Source organism: Gymnodraco acuticeps, unplaced genomic scaffold (genome assembly GCF_902827175.1).
Source record: "Gymnodraco acuticeps unplaced genomic scaffold, fGymAcu1.1, whole genome shotgun sequence".
Classification (NCBI taxonomy): Eukaryota; Metazoa; Chordata; class Actinopteri; order Perciformes; family Bathydraconidae; genus Gymnodraco; species Gymnodraco acuticeps.
Window position 1 is genome coordinate 2395823 of NW_022991632.1, and position 18079 is coordinate 2413901.

At 40.1% G+C, this 18079-nt stretch overlaps 1 protein-coding gene across 3 annotated transcripts in view; it reads left to right on the forward strand.

Annotated features, from left to right (window-relative positions):
* Positions 1-17477, forward strand: part of tox2 (TOX high mobility group box family member 2) — an 86368-nt gene extending 68891 nt beyond the window's left edge. For 2 of the 3 annotated variants that reach the window (XM_034198370.1, XM_034198369.1), the window contains exons 5-10: positions 5576-5863; positions 7084-7326; positions 11516-11596; positions 14154-14564; positions 14648-14796; positions 15485-17477. In XM_034198370.1, coding sequence (XP_034054261.1) covers positions 5576-5863; positions 7084-7326; positions 11516-11596; positions 14154-14564; positions 14648-14796; positions 15485-15527 — 1215 coding nt within the window. In that variant the 3' untranslated portion in view covers positions 15528-17477. The remainder of the gene's footprint in view (positions 1-5575; positions 5864-7083; positions 7327-11515; positions 11597-14153; positions 14565-14647; positions 14797-15484) is intronic. The other variant, XM_034198371.1, reaches the window with a different exon arrangement.
* The last annotated feature ends 602 nt before the right edge of the window (positions 17478-18079 follow it).

An 18079-nucleotide genomic window follows, 5' to 3' on the forward strand; every position in this document is an offset into this window, starting at 1 on the left:
CTGTGAAATAAAATGAGGTTTTAACAGTGCGTTGCTAAATGCAGTTGGCTGCTAGAGCACCTGGATCATAGCATCATATCACAGCTGAATCAATGATTTTGTATAAGTCATCCTGAGTACTTCATTTGAAATGTATCAAATTAAGCTTTGGTACTTGTGTGTCTTCTTCTTAAACATCTGCTGCCCATCACATTTTCGTACTTAGCATCTGTCTGATATCACAAGAAGACAGAAGCAGCGTTTTTCCTTTGCTTTCATACTTAAGTAGCGTATGATTCATAAATCCACTCTCTCATTAATTCTCCACAGCTTGTGTAAATGACCCTCCTGGGCATATATAAGCTTGATAAACCGAAGACATGGATGAAGGGAGAGAGAGGAAGAGAAAGAAGGAGAGAGTGTGGAAGGGAGAGGTGGAGGCTCGAAGGCTCTTTGAGGAACAGAGTTGTTAGTGCTTTGCCCTCGGGGTGAATGAGAAGTAGCTTTGAGCGCTGAGAGGCCCAGGGTTGGCTCCCTACCTAAAGGCGTGTTTACCACGTGTTGCGCGGCGGCTGTGCTTTTGAAGGATCAGTCTTGAACGCGCCTCTAATTAAAGCTGTCATGGCTGGGTGCCTGCAGGGATAATGTTCTATTATTATAGTCATTTGTTTCAATTAAACGCTGGGTGATTTTACAATAGCAGCCGTGAACCTGTGTGAGTGAGCCATCACTCTAAACAAGATGGCTCCAGTCAAGCAGCGAGTGGGGAGAGGAAAGTCTCAGGACTCTTAGAACAGGAGCGTTGATAACTGTGTATTCAAACAGGGCGGGACGGGACAGAGGGGGGGTCTGAAAGTATATTAGCACAGATTAAAGCAATTCAACAGGTGACGTTTCTTTAAAAATCGAAATACTTAAATACATAATGCATTGGAAGAAAGTCTTATCATTGGCAAACACATTCCACCTTCAATTTACATGTTTAAGTACTAAAAGGGAAATGAGTCTGCACATAATTAAAAACTGACACACTGAATATTTATTAATTTATTTTTAGATGATGATAAAAGTTAAAGCACAACATTTATTGATTCTTAAGCATCAAGAGACTGGTTTAATAGGATGGCAGGGCAATAAAACCTTGCATAGCAATCAACCTGCTTATTTAAAAGATGAAACAGATGCCACTCTGGTATACTCACCATGAGGACGGAGCAAGGTTAGCTGCTTTACTCTCCTGCAGTATGGATCTCTCCTCCTTCCCCTTGTAGCTGCATAGGGCTCTCTTCTCCCCTTTTCTCATCTCTGTGCTGGTGGTCAAATCCCCTTAGCTAAATCAAATGGTGCAGGCAATTGGAGCGGCCGTGAAACCATTTCAAAGGTAAGGTCAGCAGGAGCAGGCGAACAATGGCTTTGTGATATTCCATCTCACACACAATGTGCTACACATAATTGGAAAGCCTTTGTTATTTGACTCCCATTTGACTATGATGTACAAGATGTGAATACAAACACGACAGGCGCAACGATGGCAGAGGAACACGTTCGCACCGAGTTTCCTGGCTTTACATCACAGTTTTGGTCTGCCTGGCTGCTCATCACCAAAGCAATATCTAACTGTCCCCTTGCTAACTTTGCAGATGGATTTTAGTACTGAGGTCATGTGGTTTTGTTGTGTCTCTTTTCATGCTGTTCCCCTACTTGTTTCCTCTCTCTTATGTCTTTCTGCCTGTCTGTTCCAGTGTCCTCTTTCCTTTCCTTTGCCTTTTCCTCCTCTCCATTTATGAGAGATCTCCTGGGGCTTTACAACAAACAACTACATTGCTGGAGGTTAAGCACAGCCCTGACAATTCCCAAGAGAACTCAGAATCCAACTTTATAAATAATCTAAATATGGAAGAAATATAACTTTAGGGCACTGCATTGCTCAAGTTTGCAGTTATTGGTTTAGTACCACGAAATGCAGCAGAACAAACAGAAGAGTTATGAGTTGGCTGCTTCGACATGTAATAAGATAACTTCCAGGCTAGCTTTCTCAAGCCAAAACCATCACGTTTATGCTGCTCAAAAATATAAAATCATTTCCATGCTGCGTCACAGAGCACATCATGTATCCGGAAATACAAATCAGTATTCTTGTCTGTCTATGTCAAAAGTCCGCAAAAAGTCAGTATGTGTTAGATAATAAAGGCAGAGAGCAGTGACCAAAGTCCTGCTACTCACTGTGCCCCCCCCCCCCCTTTTTTTCCGGATGATACCATTAGGAATTAGCATACAGTACCTATGGCAACCGGCAACCTTTGTCAGATTCTTTCATAATATTTGTACAGCCGTCTGCCGCTCGCTTTATTTAGCTCAGGCTTGATGGCGCTATGTGATAACTTCTAGCTCTCTCTGCCTCGCACAGGTGAAAGCACTAACTAAAAGCACCCGGAGACGTATTAAATAATTACATAAGAGCTATTAGGAGTACATTATCTCAGTAGGATTGTTGTGATTATGTCTAATGAGCACACATCCTGTAGGTCTTATACTGCATACATTGATTTTAGTAACAGTCATAAGGTAATGCACACTTTCAAACATACGAATCAGCCTCTTTCTGCTTGCATTGCTTTGTTTTTACAGTAACAATGTTCAAAGCTAATATTTCATTTGATTCTGTATTTTCTGGTGACTTACCGCTTCATTAGTTTAGACAGAGCACTCGGCTCTAATGAAAATTGACTCAACGCTATGAAATATGAGCAAAGATAAAGAATGTCAAATGAAATGTGTGTTTGATTTCAAATAAAACCAAGAAAAACTGTGAATTATTTTGATTATTTATGTAAATGAATGCAATTGGACTCATAAGATGCCACTACTGCAATCCCCATTGAGTCCCATATCACATGTTTTTACAATTAAAAACAATGTGTCTTAAACCCTTTCAATTTAACTTTGAAAATAAATGTTTGCGAGTCTGTAAGAGCTTTTAAGTGACCCTTTTTTAGTTTCTGCTTCTACGACACTCAGTACCCATAATGCCACGCTGCCTTCCCCCGGTGAACTCCTCTGCTCGGCATGTCTGCTTCTTGTTTATATTAAACATGGTGTGGCTCAGATTAAAGGGTGACAATTTTGCCTGGAGGCTGTTGCTATGGAAATGCATCTGCTATAGCTATGATAGGCCATTCATGTTTGATTAATTGGTTTTTCAATGCTTCTTGGTTTGTGAGGACCCTTAAAGAGCAAGTCCATAGCAAATGGAAAATTAATGGATTTCTATTTCCTTCTCTTTTCCCTTTCTTCCTCTTATTTCCCCCTGCTTTCTTATTACTTATTTTGCTGAAGCTATTTTCTCATGTTTCAAGAAGTGGTGGTGTTTTGAATTATTATTGGAAGTTGTCGATTGCTGTGGATGGGGGGAGGTTAGAGCTTGGTTATTTGAAATGCAAAAGGAATGTCTTTGTTCATGTCTGCCTTTTGTGTGCAGCTGCTGAGGCAAACACAGAATCTAATGTCGTGTGAATATTATGAGTTTTCAAAGCAGGCCAGAGCCTCGTACTACATTACTTTGTTGTGCATTTTTATTCCAGCAATCTACTGGGACCAATTATGATTAGAGAGCAGAGCCTTCATCTTTGAACCTCTGCTCGTGTTTATCAAGACTTCATATGCTTTTCAATTTGATCTTTTAGCACTTCACTAATGTGTAATGTATTATTTAACTCATAAATGTTTCAAAGAGCTAACAAATGCTGGTTCATCACTTTCTGATCTGTAAATTGCCAAACATTCCCATTTATGCCTACATTAAAAGCATCCTTTGGTCTGTGTTCATGTTCTGTCCGGATGAATCTTGAAGAAAAAGCTTTCATGTAGTTATTATTGAATATCTTTTAAGATGGCTAAGAGCAGAACTTTGTGAGGGTCTGATTCTGTAATCACTCTGAAGGGTGTTTTCTATGCGGGGGGGCTTTCTCCAGCTGCGAGCTCCACTTTTGTTGCTATTTCTAGGCCCAAGTGTAGAAAAAGGTGGTGTTTAACTTTGCACTAAGTGATATTTTTCTCTTTCACAGCGTGCAGTGAGCATAATACATCTACAGGGGGTTGATAGGGTTGTTGATCAATTCCATAGATGATAGCTTTGCAAGGTGCAGATCTATACTTTAAATTTTCCAGAAGCAGGAACTGAAGTCTTCCGCAAACACAACCAGGTCACCATGTTTCAAGGACCCTGGAGGGCCTGCACTTATTGCACTACTTAGTGATTACTTATAGATGTAAATAGAAGTGAAAGTAAATCATGGATTTTACCTTTACTGTAACTGCAATAAAAAGCTCCTTTGACAAATGATTTAATTCTGAGTTAAGTGATAAGGTGTCATAGCTAATTTTTGTGAAGCTATCCAATGTTTGGCTTGACATTTGAAGAAGTGTAAAAACTTTGACTTAAATCGGGGAAAAACATATTTTTTAATTCCAAAATAATTCCAATCTAATTTTAGCTCTGTTTTGGGTCCTCACTAAGTCCTGAGAAATATATCTGGCTCTTTAGCTGCTCTCCAACATTCAAAAGATGGTCGCTTCCTGTTTCTGTCTGCCATTTGGTGCTGAGATGGTATTGTAGTGAGAGAATTGCTGCAAACATCTGCCATTTCAAATGGGTGATTCCACCACACACTATAAAAAATAAAAGAGAAGGAAGTTGTGGACTAAAAAAACATTATTATAAGTTCAAAGACGATAAATGCTTTTGCTAAGGGGGGTCTCTGAGCATGTGTAAAATACTACTTTACAGCTGCTTTAAGCTCTTAATGGCTGTTTTCACCTATTCGTATGTTAATAGTCATACCTTTCATTAAAAAGAAACAGATCTTTACAGAGGTTTATGGGGGTCTCATTTCTTTGATTGACAGCTGTCTGAGCCTATCACAGCTTGGCGTGTTGACTTCTGCACTCATCAGTTTCCATCCACCTCCAACTCATTGATATCTAGATATTCTGGCTCTGGTAACTGACAATATGGCAGCAAGCCATACACCCAAAGGCTTTCAGGCTTCAAAATTAACCTTCAGAAAACTATGGGGAATTTCACAGATGCTATATTCATTTTTTTCTTGTCTGGTTAGTTAAGATTGAATGGTAATAGGAAGCAAAGTAGATTTATTTCAAAGTCTGAGTGAGTTGTGTTGGTTGGTGGGGGTTGAGAGATAACATATGTTTTTTGGGAGATATAAAGCTGATTAATCACCTTGCTCCCAGTATTCAAAAATGTGCTAAAGCCAGGTACCAAAGAAGTAAAATAAATGAACTTGGCCACAAACTTGCAAGTTTGAACAAATGGCCTGCTACTGTATTGGCAAAAGACAATTGAAAACAAAAAGAGAAGCTTTCCAATGACCAGCTGTAGTTTAACAATGAGAACCTGCACGAGGGGTTTTGTGTGTGTGTAGTTTCCCTCATTCCTCAATTATAGATTTTTTTCTAACACACATGCATATTTATTCAAACTATTTTCCAAGTCTTTGCATATTTGGCTAATTGGCATACTTTCATAACATTGAGTAGAGGAGCAAATAGTAAAGCTGGTGTTCTTCTCTCGCCCCAGATGCAGGAGATGGCTTTGCACCACCACCACCACCACCACCAACAACAACAACAGCAACACCATCACCAGCACCCAGACGGCGCTCATTATGACCGCGCCCGTCACCACTCCCTGATAAACCGCTCACCTCCGATACTGCCCAACCCCATGAGTGCACTGACCCAGCTAAACCCTCATGTGAGCAGGAGTGCCCTGCCTCATGGTTCTCCCTCTCCTCCCGGGAGTAAATCGGCCACACCCTCCCCCTCAAGCTCCAATCAGGAAGAGGAGACTGATCCTCATTCGAAGGTACTGATGTAGCAACGCATGTCCGGCTTATAGCAGTGGAGTAGGAGGCGAGGGCAGTCAGAGATGGTTTGCATGCTGACTTTAGTTGTGGAATCCAAACAGGAGTAGCCATGCTTGTGCTTGTTATTGGGTTTGCTGGGAAACTCACCTGGTTGCACACGTTTGCTGTTGAATGGAACTGAAGCCATGATTTCCTTTGTTTTATATGAGTATGTAATTTAGTGTAGGATTGTGGTGTCACATTAAGAAAAGAAAACTATATTAAAATATTGTCTTCATGATTGATTCTAGGTGTAGACACCATTATTAAAATGTTCTCTTTTTCTAATTTCCACTTACAGACACATGAAATGAGAAACGATATGAAACCTTTTCCCTTAAGTTATTTAGGAATTTCCTGCATTTTCTTTCTAAAGAGAACAGACCACCCTTATTTACAGATGCGATGAATACTGTAATTGGCTGATCATCAATAACACAGATACAAAGTAATAAGTCTTATTTTGTCATTAATGTTATATACAATCTGGTTTGAGAGCTACACTTCATTTTAATCACTAATTTATTTAAATGATAAGAGAAGGATACTTGTTTACAGTCTTTCGGTTTGTATAAATCTGTAAAACTGCTTTCATAAATTGACCACAAACCAATGTCTCTGTGGATTTGCTTCGTTTCTATCAGGGGAATGTGAATGAGTGTATAATTGAATCTGCCACATCAACAGTGTTTCAGATGCATCTGTGTATTTAAATGCTCCACCAGCATTCAGCGATACAGTATAAAAGAAATGATCCTTTAGTTAAAGAAAATGTATTTCCCTGCATATTCATCTCTCATTCACATCTCGTGAATAAAAATGATTACCATCTCTCCTATCAGTGAGTAATACCATTTGCTCTCTCCAATGCACTCTGAGACCACATCAAAGCCAGAGCAGATACAGCAGGCGATTTAAAATTCCTTTCACCCCTAGCTCGAAAGTCAGGATTTATGACTTGCTGAACAATTGAAGAATACAAATGTGAAAAGGTTTGATGAATTCAACTAACAGATGTTATTTCTGACAAAGTAAGGCGGAAAAAATAACTGCTGTCAACCAGTGGCGGTGTCAAAATGTTACTGTCAGTGAATCGCGCTGCAATAAAATAACTAACCACCAAATTAGAAAGCGTTGTATTTGCAGTGTCAATAAGTCGTTTTGTTTTTTGTGTTTTTTGATGGTCTTCCAGATCACGGGAGAGAAGCGGCCGTCTTCAGAGATGATGAAGCCCAAGCCCAAACCCCAAAAAAAGAAGAAGAAGAAGGATCCCAATGAGCCGACCAAGCCTGTGTCAGCCTATGCCTTGTTCTTCAGAGACACCCAGGCAGCCATTAAAGGACAGAATCCCAACGCCACCTTTGGAGACGTATCCAAGATAGTGGCCTCCATGTGGGACGGACTGGGAGAGGAGCAGAAACAGGTACATTTATATTCCGTACATCTACATTAGTTGATCTTTGTAGTGACAGTGTCTGTTATTGGTCTCCACCCACTCCTGGGATTATTATCTTCAATTTGAGCTGGTAAATACCATGTTCACCAGTTTGTTGCTAACTTTATTTGTCTTGTATTTGGTGCTGGGAAGGCACTTTTATATATTTCTTGTTTGAACATATGACTGTGAGATTGATCCAATTCTGTGTGGTTTCGTTACCTTCATTTTCCATTATATTTGACATGTGATTCCTCATATGAACATCATTGAAAGAAGAGGAACGTTTGTTACCATTAGCAGTGTTGATAGATATATGGCCCTGAATATTTTCACGAGTCGATTTTATTTTTATTACAGCCTGACTTGAGCGTAGGGAACTGCATCAACATTTCCACGCAGCACATTTTCTGTTTCATTTCAGCTTTTCAGACCAAAGTCAATGTGTTTGTGGTAACAAATGATGGTGTGAAATGAATAGAAAACGAGACAGTCTGATGATCATGCGCAGACTCATATTTTTAGAATATCCAGTCAGGGCACAGCCTATTGGGTGTCAAATAAAAGCACCTGTCTCCATGACAAAGTGCAGCCCATTCTCCTCAGCCCCAGCCACCGTCAAAATAGACCCTATCTAGCATGTGTGGGTTTTTCTCCCACCAAACCTACTTTATACGCTGGACTTTGGAGGCCGTCTGTCCCTTTTATTTGCAGTTAATTTTTGCCGCCTTCACCGGGGCTCTTCACCATGAATCTTCATTTTGCCGCTGACACCCTTGAATGTGAATTCCTCATTTCCTGTCCTTTTATTTATATCTGTTGCCTGGTGATTTGATCATGCTGGGAATACAAGATTAGCAATTGCCTTGTCCTTGGTTTTGCCTCAAGGACATCTGCTCCTGAAATGTTATTGTTTGTGCTTCTTAACCCTTTGTGTCCCGGCTTCTTTTTCGACTTAGATTTTGCACTGTAGATGTAACTCTCTCTCTCTCTCTCTCTCTCTCTCTCTCTCTCTCTCTCTCTCTCTCTCTCTCTCTCTCTCTCTCTCTCTCTCTTCCTCCTTCTTTCTGTCTCTCACTACTACTAAATGCATTTGTCCTTCACAGTATTACCCGTGAACAGAGACGACACTAACAAAAGGGCAATTCCGTCAATAAAAATCTGCCCATTCATTGTGCCATTCAACAGCTAATTTTTTGATTTGTTTGTGCATTTATATGTTTAATCAAACGTGTCACCTCGCAAGACACATAATTAACTTGAGGTAATGATGTCATTATGGAATGAGATGTAGGACCCTGTCTGGGCAATAACACTGTGATTGCTCTATTTATTCTCTGTGACTAGCGCTGTCACTTATTCCTGCATAGCAAATGGATAAACTTGATAACCATGTATTTACAGAGTGCAACCAATTCAGCTACTGCCTGCTAATACTCATTTAGGTCAAAAGATATTAAAATGTATGTCTTTGGTGTTAACAACATATTAAAGCATCCTCTATCCACAATTAATGACCAATCATTATGATAAAATGCATTTAGCGTGAAAACCTCTCATTCCAGAGACCTTAAACATTATTCAATAAACACCTTTAATTCCGTCTCTCCCTGCTCGTTGACTGTTAATGTTTATGCTGTTATGGTTTTTCTTTCCTTTTTTTCTTCCAACATCGGCTGTCATGTAATCTCTATAGGACCGATGAGGTGTGTTCTATAATGTCACAGTCAGACCCTCTGGAGCCATGAAGGCTCACCAGAATGTAAACACAGCCCTTCCCCTACACACAGCTTTGTTTTAACTAGAACGTGGCCCCTGTTTCCAATTACCTATAGTACTTCTCAAACGCACCATGCAGCCGAATTCACATAAAGGCATTGAAGGCAGCTCGTTTTATTGCTGTACTTTATTGAAGAAACGATCAGAAGTGTCATTGTCGTGATTTGTGTTCTTTTTGTGATTCGTTTAAGCTTCAATGTGCGTTTTCCCCATGTTGCACACATTGTTGTGTATTCTCCAGTGTCGCCCTTGAGTTATGGAGAACAAAGTCTTTTTTTTAATTCATGTTTATGTTCATATTTTCCTTTTTATTAAGATGTTTTCGGATGCCTGCACGCTGTATAGCATTTTTTAATTCCCGAAGGCCCTTGTTTTATAGCGCTAGATCAATGCGTTATTTGGGCTGCGTTATTCCTCAAGGTGACTACATGTTAAAGCTGCCCTAGAAACACAAAATAACATGTTTGCTTGTTTTTGCTATTAAAGATTAAGATCAATTTTTACGTTTTTTTTAGGAGCAGTGGAGAGATAATGGAGTTTGGTAGGAGAGAGGAGAGACTTTAGCTTTATTTAATTGAGTCTGCTGTGTTGGAGTTGTGTATCAGTGAAAGGTCAGAGATAGAAGGAAGAAAACACTGTCACTCAGTTTAGCCTGTATGTTTAGATGTTATACTCCACATATAAGCTACATTTTAGCATCTATCCAAAGATTTATATATATTTTTCTGTCAATTATTTTGTCTCTTTGTTTTACTTTCACATCCACAGTTTTTTTATTTCTTTATTTTATTCTTGACGTATTGTTCTCTCTTCTCCTTCCTTCACCACTCGAATCTCTCCACCTTCTCTACCTCCCATTTTTATCCTCCTCCTTCTCCTTCATCGGTCGCTCGGCTTTTCGGTCGTCGGGGTAATCACTCCCTTCAGTGTCAGCAGGGTGCGGAGTTATTGTCTCCTGTAATTAACTGGTTATCAAACAAGAACATTTCATTAAGGTACAATTAGGGGCTAATTCAGACGGGACACCTCTGTGTCAGGATTACGATGGAGGCATATGCTCTCCCCTTGCAGCTTTGTTATTTTTAATTTCAACTGACCTGCAGCCTCTGACGGCTTCAATTGCTAATGAATCCACTCACTTTCGAATAATTAGACATCCTTAGGCATGGTAATTTATTTAAAAGTATCTGTCATTAGCTGTGTTAAATTGATTTGGAATTAAAGCTGCTGGGAGAAGTTTGGGGTTCATTAAAGAGGCAGCCATGTATCCATCAATATTTAAGGGGTTAGGTTGTCATTTCTTTTTTTTTAACAAGAACTGTAATTCATTTTCTAAGGGGGATTATCTATTTTATTAAAAATAGTGTATTCCCTTATTTAAAGCTTCGTGTTCAATGCGGTTATTTCTTAAAATACCTGAATCTATATGACGGAAGGGAAAATAATAATAATATTGTAAATAGGGACGAGTGAGAGGATAAACATCAGGTGTTTGAGCAAGAGATTGTATCCGTCTTCATCCAGGTTTGTTTGCTGTTCTCTGTGTATGTATGTTTGTTTATTGACTGTATGTGTTAGCTGCTGCCAGCCTTTGTGCATTTGGCAACACATGAATGCTTAATGGTTATTCTACCCCACCTCTTGGAAATAAATGACCCCGTCCATGGAGCCACAGATAGTCTCTCACAGAGGATCAGTAATTACCCGCTGCATTCACACACACACACACACAAACAAACTTTCTTCGTCATATTAAAATGCGCGAGAGATGAGCTGAGATCTGAGTCTTCCTCTTCGATTTTAAGGGTGGACTTTTTGCGACTTGTTTTCCCCGCTTCAAAAAGGCAATGGCAGCTATAAAGAGCCTGTGAGTGACATGTGATGACATTAACTCAAATTCCCTGTCTTAACGCATCATTTGAGGTTCATTCAGAAGGCTTGCAATTGCCTCTTTGCTAATGCTTTTTTGAATTCTTTTATTTTTGTTCTCCTCGTCTGAATGATTTGCTGGGACATCAGCTCTGATTAAAAGATGAGCAACAGCCTTAATAGAGGAAGAGGCTGGAAAGCAACAATGACAAACAGCTTCTCACTCCTCATTTAGCTCCATAATATGTCAAACTCCATCTTGAAGTGCATACAAGCTTTCTCTGCATTTCATTCTGGACATTTTGAATAAATAAATGACTAAAAAGCAGAGACATCATGCATATGGTCAAATATTCTTTACTTGATAGCTGTGCCATGGATGTTTTTGATTTGTTTTTCATCACAGAGGCTAAGTCACAAAAATCACATCTTGACTCAAATCTCCTCCACAGTTTGGACCACAGGGTTATTTCAGCCTTTGGCGTCACCTTGTAATAAATCCTTGTTGTTGTTGTGTTTGCTCCTGCAGAACTACAAGAGGAAAACAGAGGCTGCTAAGAAGGAGTACCTGAAAGCCCTGGCCGCCTACAGAGCCAGTCTGGTTTCCAAGGTAACCACGGGGGTCACATCTTTGATATACATGGGTCAGCGACGATATAAGGGATGATAAATTAGACAGAAATTCCTTTCACTCTTATTCCACGGAAAGGGTCCACTTGCTGCACCGAGGGGTTAGTGTGTGTGTGTGTGTGTGTGTGTGTGTGTGTGTGTGTGTGTGTGTGTGTGTGTGTGTGTGTGTGTGTGTGTGTGTGTGTGTGTGTGTGTGTGTGTGTGTGTGGCGAGTGTGCTCAGTGGAGAACAGTGACAATTAGGCCTCACACACACCCAATTTGCAACCTGGGGTGAAATGAAAAGTAGCAGTGCACGTCTGTGTGTGCGTGCTATTTAGCTCTTTAGTGTGCACATGTTAGAGGCATTACCTATCATTTGCTGTCCTCCCTGATGGGATACTAATGTGTTGCCTTAGCTTTTCTCACACTTACTGGTCTCTCTTTGCTCTAGTTTAGTCCAGAACATTATATGAACCACATTGCAAAAGTAACATATTTAAAAAACATGCTATAATATGCTGCAGTCTTTGTACATTTTCAGGGATTTTCACTATAGTTACCACAGTACAGGGGTGTTTCATTCTGCTTTTACACTGCATTTCATTTCCGTTATCCTGCATTGTTTTCGGAACACAACTCTAAATTGCATTAGCATATACCAGGCTCCTCCTCTTCCCCCTCCCTCTTCCCTGTCCTCCTTCCTCCCCTCCGCACAACGCCACACTTCCTCTCGTGCTCATGGGCCAAAAACAAGCACCTTGATTAAGGCATGAATAGTTAATTCATCAGCCTCTTCACTGTGGCATACTTTCAACTAAAAAGACTATTCTCATCTCTTGTCTTTGGTGCAATTAGACATTCATGTCAGAGCTCCTATACAGAGGCTTGATTGATGCTATATGTTGGAAGATTGCCAGTCAAAAAACTGACTAACAAAAATAACCCTGCAGCCCCCCCTCCTCGCTCATTCAAGACCAGCCAATCTGAATGCAGAGCTGAATCTCATGATTCAACGTGACTCTTTTTTGTTAATTACCAATGAAGGAGCCTTTTCAAAGTGAATTGGGGAGGGTGGAATTGGAGGTAATTGGAGTATCATTTGAAGGATTCGCATCTTCAGCGTGCACCTGTTGCCTTTTTGTTTGGTGACGCATGTTGGTTTGTTTAAGAGAAGAAGAAAAAACAAAAGTTTGATTGCTTCCCACTTTATGTCATGGCACTCCTCTTGTGCTCATTTCAATCCTAAATCTCCAAAGTACAGAATGTCATTTTAAAAAAGTCTCAATAAAAAAAACTCACTTTTAGAGATTTCATAAATGTTTCAATCCCCATACATTTGCACAAACATCATATATTTCCTATGATGAATATTCAATATACTGCAAATATAACCCTAAAATATTTAGTTCCAAGGTGAAAGAAATAACAGCCATCCTCTCCCTTCACACCTTTTCCTCAGTATTTCATCTTCCACTTGACCCTGCAAATGCATCTGACCCGCTCTTATATCCATCCCTCCATCAGGTTCCATTGATTATTTCATGGGTTCAGAGGGATGGATGTGAGCCATTACTAAGTAGCAGACCGCCACACATCACTCGAGCCCGTCTGACAGTTAATGAGAAACACTGGATGTATGTCATACATATAGTACACGCCCTCATAAAAGAAAGGCAGACAGAAAAAGCTGCAGAATGAATGTGTGTCGGGTGTCACAGCGTCAACAGGGGTTTGTGTGGAATACATAAATAAAGAGAGGGGGAAAAGGGTGGTGACTGTGGGTAGCATTAGCAGCAATGGCTTAACATATGACTAATACATAGTATAGAATTATAAACTGCATGTTCACATCAGATTAAAGTGTCTTGGAAGAGGAGCCATGTCACTTTTACATTTTTCATGAAATATTTAAATAATTTTCTTTGAATTTGCCAGCTGCTCCTTTTCTTTTGCTCCATTGTTTTGAAAACTTTCCCCTGAGAGATATATCTCTGTGGGAAAAAGGAGGCTCAAAGAATCATAGGACATTTTATCATTTTGATATCAGCTTTTGTTCTATATTTGCAACTAAACTTGTCCTATAATTTGCATACTGTTAAAATTCTGGAAAGAACGGTGTAAAAGTACTTTGACTTATTTACACCAAGAAATACAAAATTAAATAAATCTTACAGATCCACATTTCATAAATATTTAAGTTATAACCTTTACATGAACCCTCTGGCAAGGTGCAAACTGTTATATTTCAGTAAATACTGGATGTATCTAAACAGTATAATTACAGTTTATTAAAACTTGTGTCTTACAGTATTTTTGTAGCTTTGGCCTTCATTTGTAGATTATACGTCAACATGACTAGAAACGATTGTTAACAAGCAACAATTATGCCACATTATCCAAACCATTTTATTTCAGGGTTATCACACAAATACTTAATTTCACAGCAAAAGCTAATTTGTGAGACCTAAAACAAAACAAAAATGAACCACACTGTGACAAACTCTAATTATCTGAACAATAAATCTAATCATTTTCCTTCTCCGGCCCTCTCTCTAGACATATAACGATCCCGGCGAGACAAAAGGTCCCCAAACCAGCCAGGCTTCTTCACATATGATGCCAGCCAACCAGCCCCTGTACAGCGTGCCACACTCCCCCCAGCCATCGTCGCCCTACCTGGGGCCCGGGGGCTTCCCCCTCACCGACCTGCAGAGCTACGCAGGCCACGCCCCTCGCCACGCCCTGTCCCAGACGCTCAGCCAATCGCAGATGCTGCCCAGCATTAGTGCCTCTCCCCCCTCTTCCTTCCAGATCAGCCCTCCCCTTCACCCCCACCAGCAGCTCTCCCTGCACCAGAGCTCGCTCCTCAACCAGCCTATCCGCATGCAGCAGGTCCAGTCCCAGCCAATCATCTCTCACCAGATGGGGCTGCAGGCCTCTCTGCACTCCCCTCCTCCTGGGCAGCAGGTAGAGCAACACACTGAGACACAACTCCTTTTTTAATCATGTTATACGTTAAGATGGTGGCTTAGTTTGATTTCTTTCTCCAGGGTTTTTCCCACCTCCAGTCAGAGTATCAGAAGAGCCTTGGGGGCCCCCAGTCTCCAGGAGCCCCTGGCCCTGGTCCAGGCCCTGGAGTGCCTCAGGGCCATGACTGGGACGGTGAATACTGCAATCGGGAGTGTGGCAACCACTGCAGGTCAGCTGAGACGCTTTAATATGCTTTTCCACAATAAGCTCTGTTACTGCAACTCATTAAATCCTAGACTTGTGATGGACGTTTTGAATGGAGACAAATTGAGTTCAATCAAATGGAAATGTTATCTTCCTGTTTATAAAAAGTGGGAATTATTTTCGATTTAAGTTTTTCAGATAGACAGATCCTATCAAAGTCAGGACCCGAGCTCCCTTACAAATACGTATATGTATTCTTGTCAGACGTCTCTCCCTTGCTTTCACAATGTAAGTGTTGAAAATTGTCAGCTGCGTTCCAGTGAGAGAGAGGAGACAGCTGGAGAGGTAATGGTGAGATAATAGAGCTTGTCATGTGTTTGTCAGACAGCAGTAAAAAAACAGATGTTCCCAACACAAGTTTTCACTGTTATTGTACTAAACGCTTTGGCAGGCACGCAGTGTTGCAGCATGGGAAGGTATTCCAAGTGTTGGTGCTAAAACGCTATGAAATGTTTCGTTACATTTACAGGGTTTGCTAAGAGCAGGAAAGCTAAGATAGAGGGTGCTTCGGCTTCATTATTGACCATCAGGGAATACAAAATATTTACAATGAAAGTAATAAATACTTCCTCTCCTGTTTGAATCCTTCTTTTCTGTACCCTTTTGTCTTTGTGTGCAATCTAATCTGTGCCTTTGTATTTATTTCTCTCCAGTGGCAGCATGATTGGCAGGGACAAGCCACTCTACCTCACCTGAAACTGAAGATCATGCTCAGATCCTGTCGACAAAAAACGACACTGAAGAGTCTACCCTCACCCCCCCCATCCTCCAACCCCTATCCCCTCAACCCCTCTTCTGATGCACACACTGAAACACAGTTCACAATTAACATACAATAACATACACACACATACAAACCTCCTCACACACACATACACATTCCACAACCCCATCACCGCCACCTTTTTTTGTCAATGTAATTATCATTTCTAGAATAATTTGTGATCAGAGTTTTTTGAATAGATGACTGCTGTCTGTACCGCTTAATGTATTAGCAGTCCTCTTGCTGTTTTAAATTTGCCAAGCACTTATAAAGCCCCCCCTCCCCTCCCTCCCTCCCGCTCCCACCCTCCTCTCTGAGTTGTGTGTCTCTGCCCCCCCCCTCCCAGATACAGGCCGGGCTGTAGAGCACCCCTCTTCTGTGTCACCATCAAAGTCCCCTCAGGGACCCCATCCAGCTTTAATTAGAATGAGAAGAAAAAAATATACTCTTCCTCTTCTTTAATCATTTTAATTTCCTTTTGTGTTTTTTCTGCCTTTTTGTTGTTGTTGTTGTTGTTGTTGTTGCTGTTTTATTTATTTCTGGCTTGCAAATTGTTCCTTTTTTTTTTGCCAATAAGCGTTGGGCCCTGTACTGTAGAAAAATATTAACTTCTAGTAGGTTCAGCGCAGGCTTTGATGTTATGGTAGCTTTGCCTAAGGGCCTGCAAATTGATACAAAAAGCTTGGGTGGGGAAAAGTAACAAAACAAAATATTCTTTTTTTCAAATATTAAAGACCTGTTCAGGTCGACTGAGCTGTCACAGTGTGATTGTAAATATCACTTTTATGGGATCAAATTGGGAATTGGAAGTCCAGATAGATTTGTTTCTTCTTTAATATTACATGTAAGTCATTTTGTGTGCGTGTGTGTGTCTGGACGTTAGAATGTACCCCATTCATGACGTGTGAAGTCGAGTGTGTATGTGCACGGACACACACTTGCGTGCGAGAGTGTCTCAGTGTTCGAGTGTCGAGTCTTTCTCGTGAATTTTAACAGCCTTGTGCAGCTGGATTTCAGAGGAGTATTTCACACTCGTTCTTGCATTAAATCTGTGCTCACTGGTGTGTTTTTTTCCAATAAAGTTCAATCTAAAACTGAATACACAATATGTGTCCTGCAGATCATTAAATGGAAAGAGCCAGGTGAGAGGTAGAGAGGAGAGAGATAGAGGAGAGAAAGAAACGCTGTGAGATAAATGAGATATAATGTTGCAGGTGAAAAAAAAAAGATATTGCCTCAAAATGCCCCCGCCTCCCTTTTCTTATTTTGTCTGACCATAATGTCAATTTTGTCTACTCGACATGCAGAAGTGAAGTAACAGAATATGTGAATGGAGCCATCACATCCATATTACAGTGATTTTGATAAGTTTCTACTTGGTGTTTGGTTGTGTTGATCTCATCTTTTTAACTTTTTGTGTGATTAACAGAAATGCATTTTGCTGACAAAAACATCTGCATGTATCTCCTTACTGTAGCATATTTTCAGTTTTAGTTGTTACAGAACTATAACATTTTAAGTTGTGTAAAAAAACCTGCCAATTGTAGTTATTTTATTTGTAAAGCCAGTAATGATACATATTTTAAATGGTTATCAATATATTGTTTTTTCGATAGTTGCCCATCAGCCATTTGACAGCTTTTTCTTATTTATGAAATAAATTAGATATTTTTGCTTCTTACAATGGAGGTGTATTTTTATTTTATTTTATTGTTTCATTTCCTTTGGTTTGATAACAATGATGATGACCACAACAATGTTTTTATTTCTTTATTTTTTACATTTTGGGTGCTGCTCTTTTCCCCCTTGCCAGCAGCATCTGTTTGTGTCACAATGCTTCTTTTATTTTAAACCTGCATAATAAAAAAAAGTTTTAAAAGTGACCCTGCCTAATGCCTCTTTATTTTTCGTGGCACTTACTTTTTAGACATGATCATCGTTGTTTTAAAGATCCACCAACACCCCCGATGTACTGCACCTACAGTGTAGGCACTTAGGAGGGTCACATTTGTAGGCCTATCCTATATTTATATTTAGCTCGGGGCTTCAATGAAATTTACTAATTAGCCGTGGATACAGAGTACACCAGCCAGCGTGGATATTGCCAGTAAACTATCTTAACAAACAAGAGAGCAGATGCGAGAAAAACGTTTGCTTTGCTTGTGAAAGTGGTGCATCGTAGGCGTCTAGTGTGAGATAAAGAGAACATAGAAATGCAATGTGCGCACAAACCCAGGCAACCATCCAAGTACTGATTTTATCCCAATTGCACACAAGTCTACTCAGAGACTTTCTGAGAGAGAATAAGAGATTGAAATGGAACTGTTGCAATTCCTCCATTCAATGTGTTATTCATTTTAGGTCTGCCTGCCGTCTCTTGCTCTAGCCTATAGCATTGAGTTGGCAAATAGATCGTCATTGGACAATTTGTGATATGACACACATTATATGAAAATCACAATCGTACATTATAAATGCAATGCAA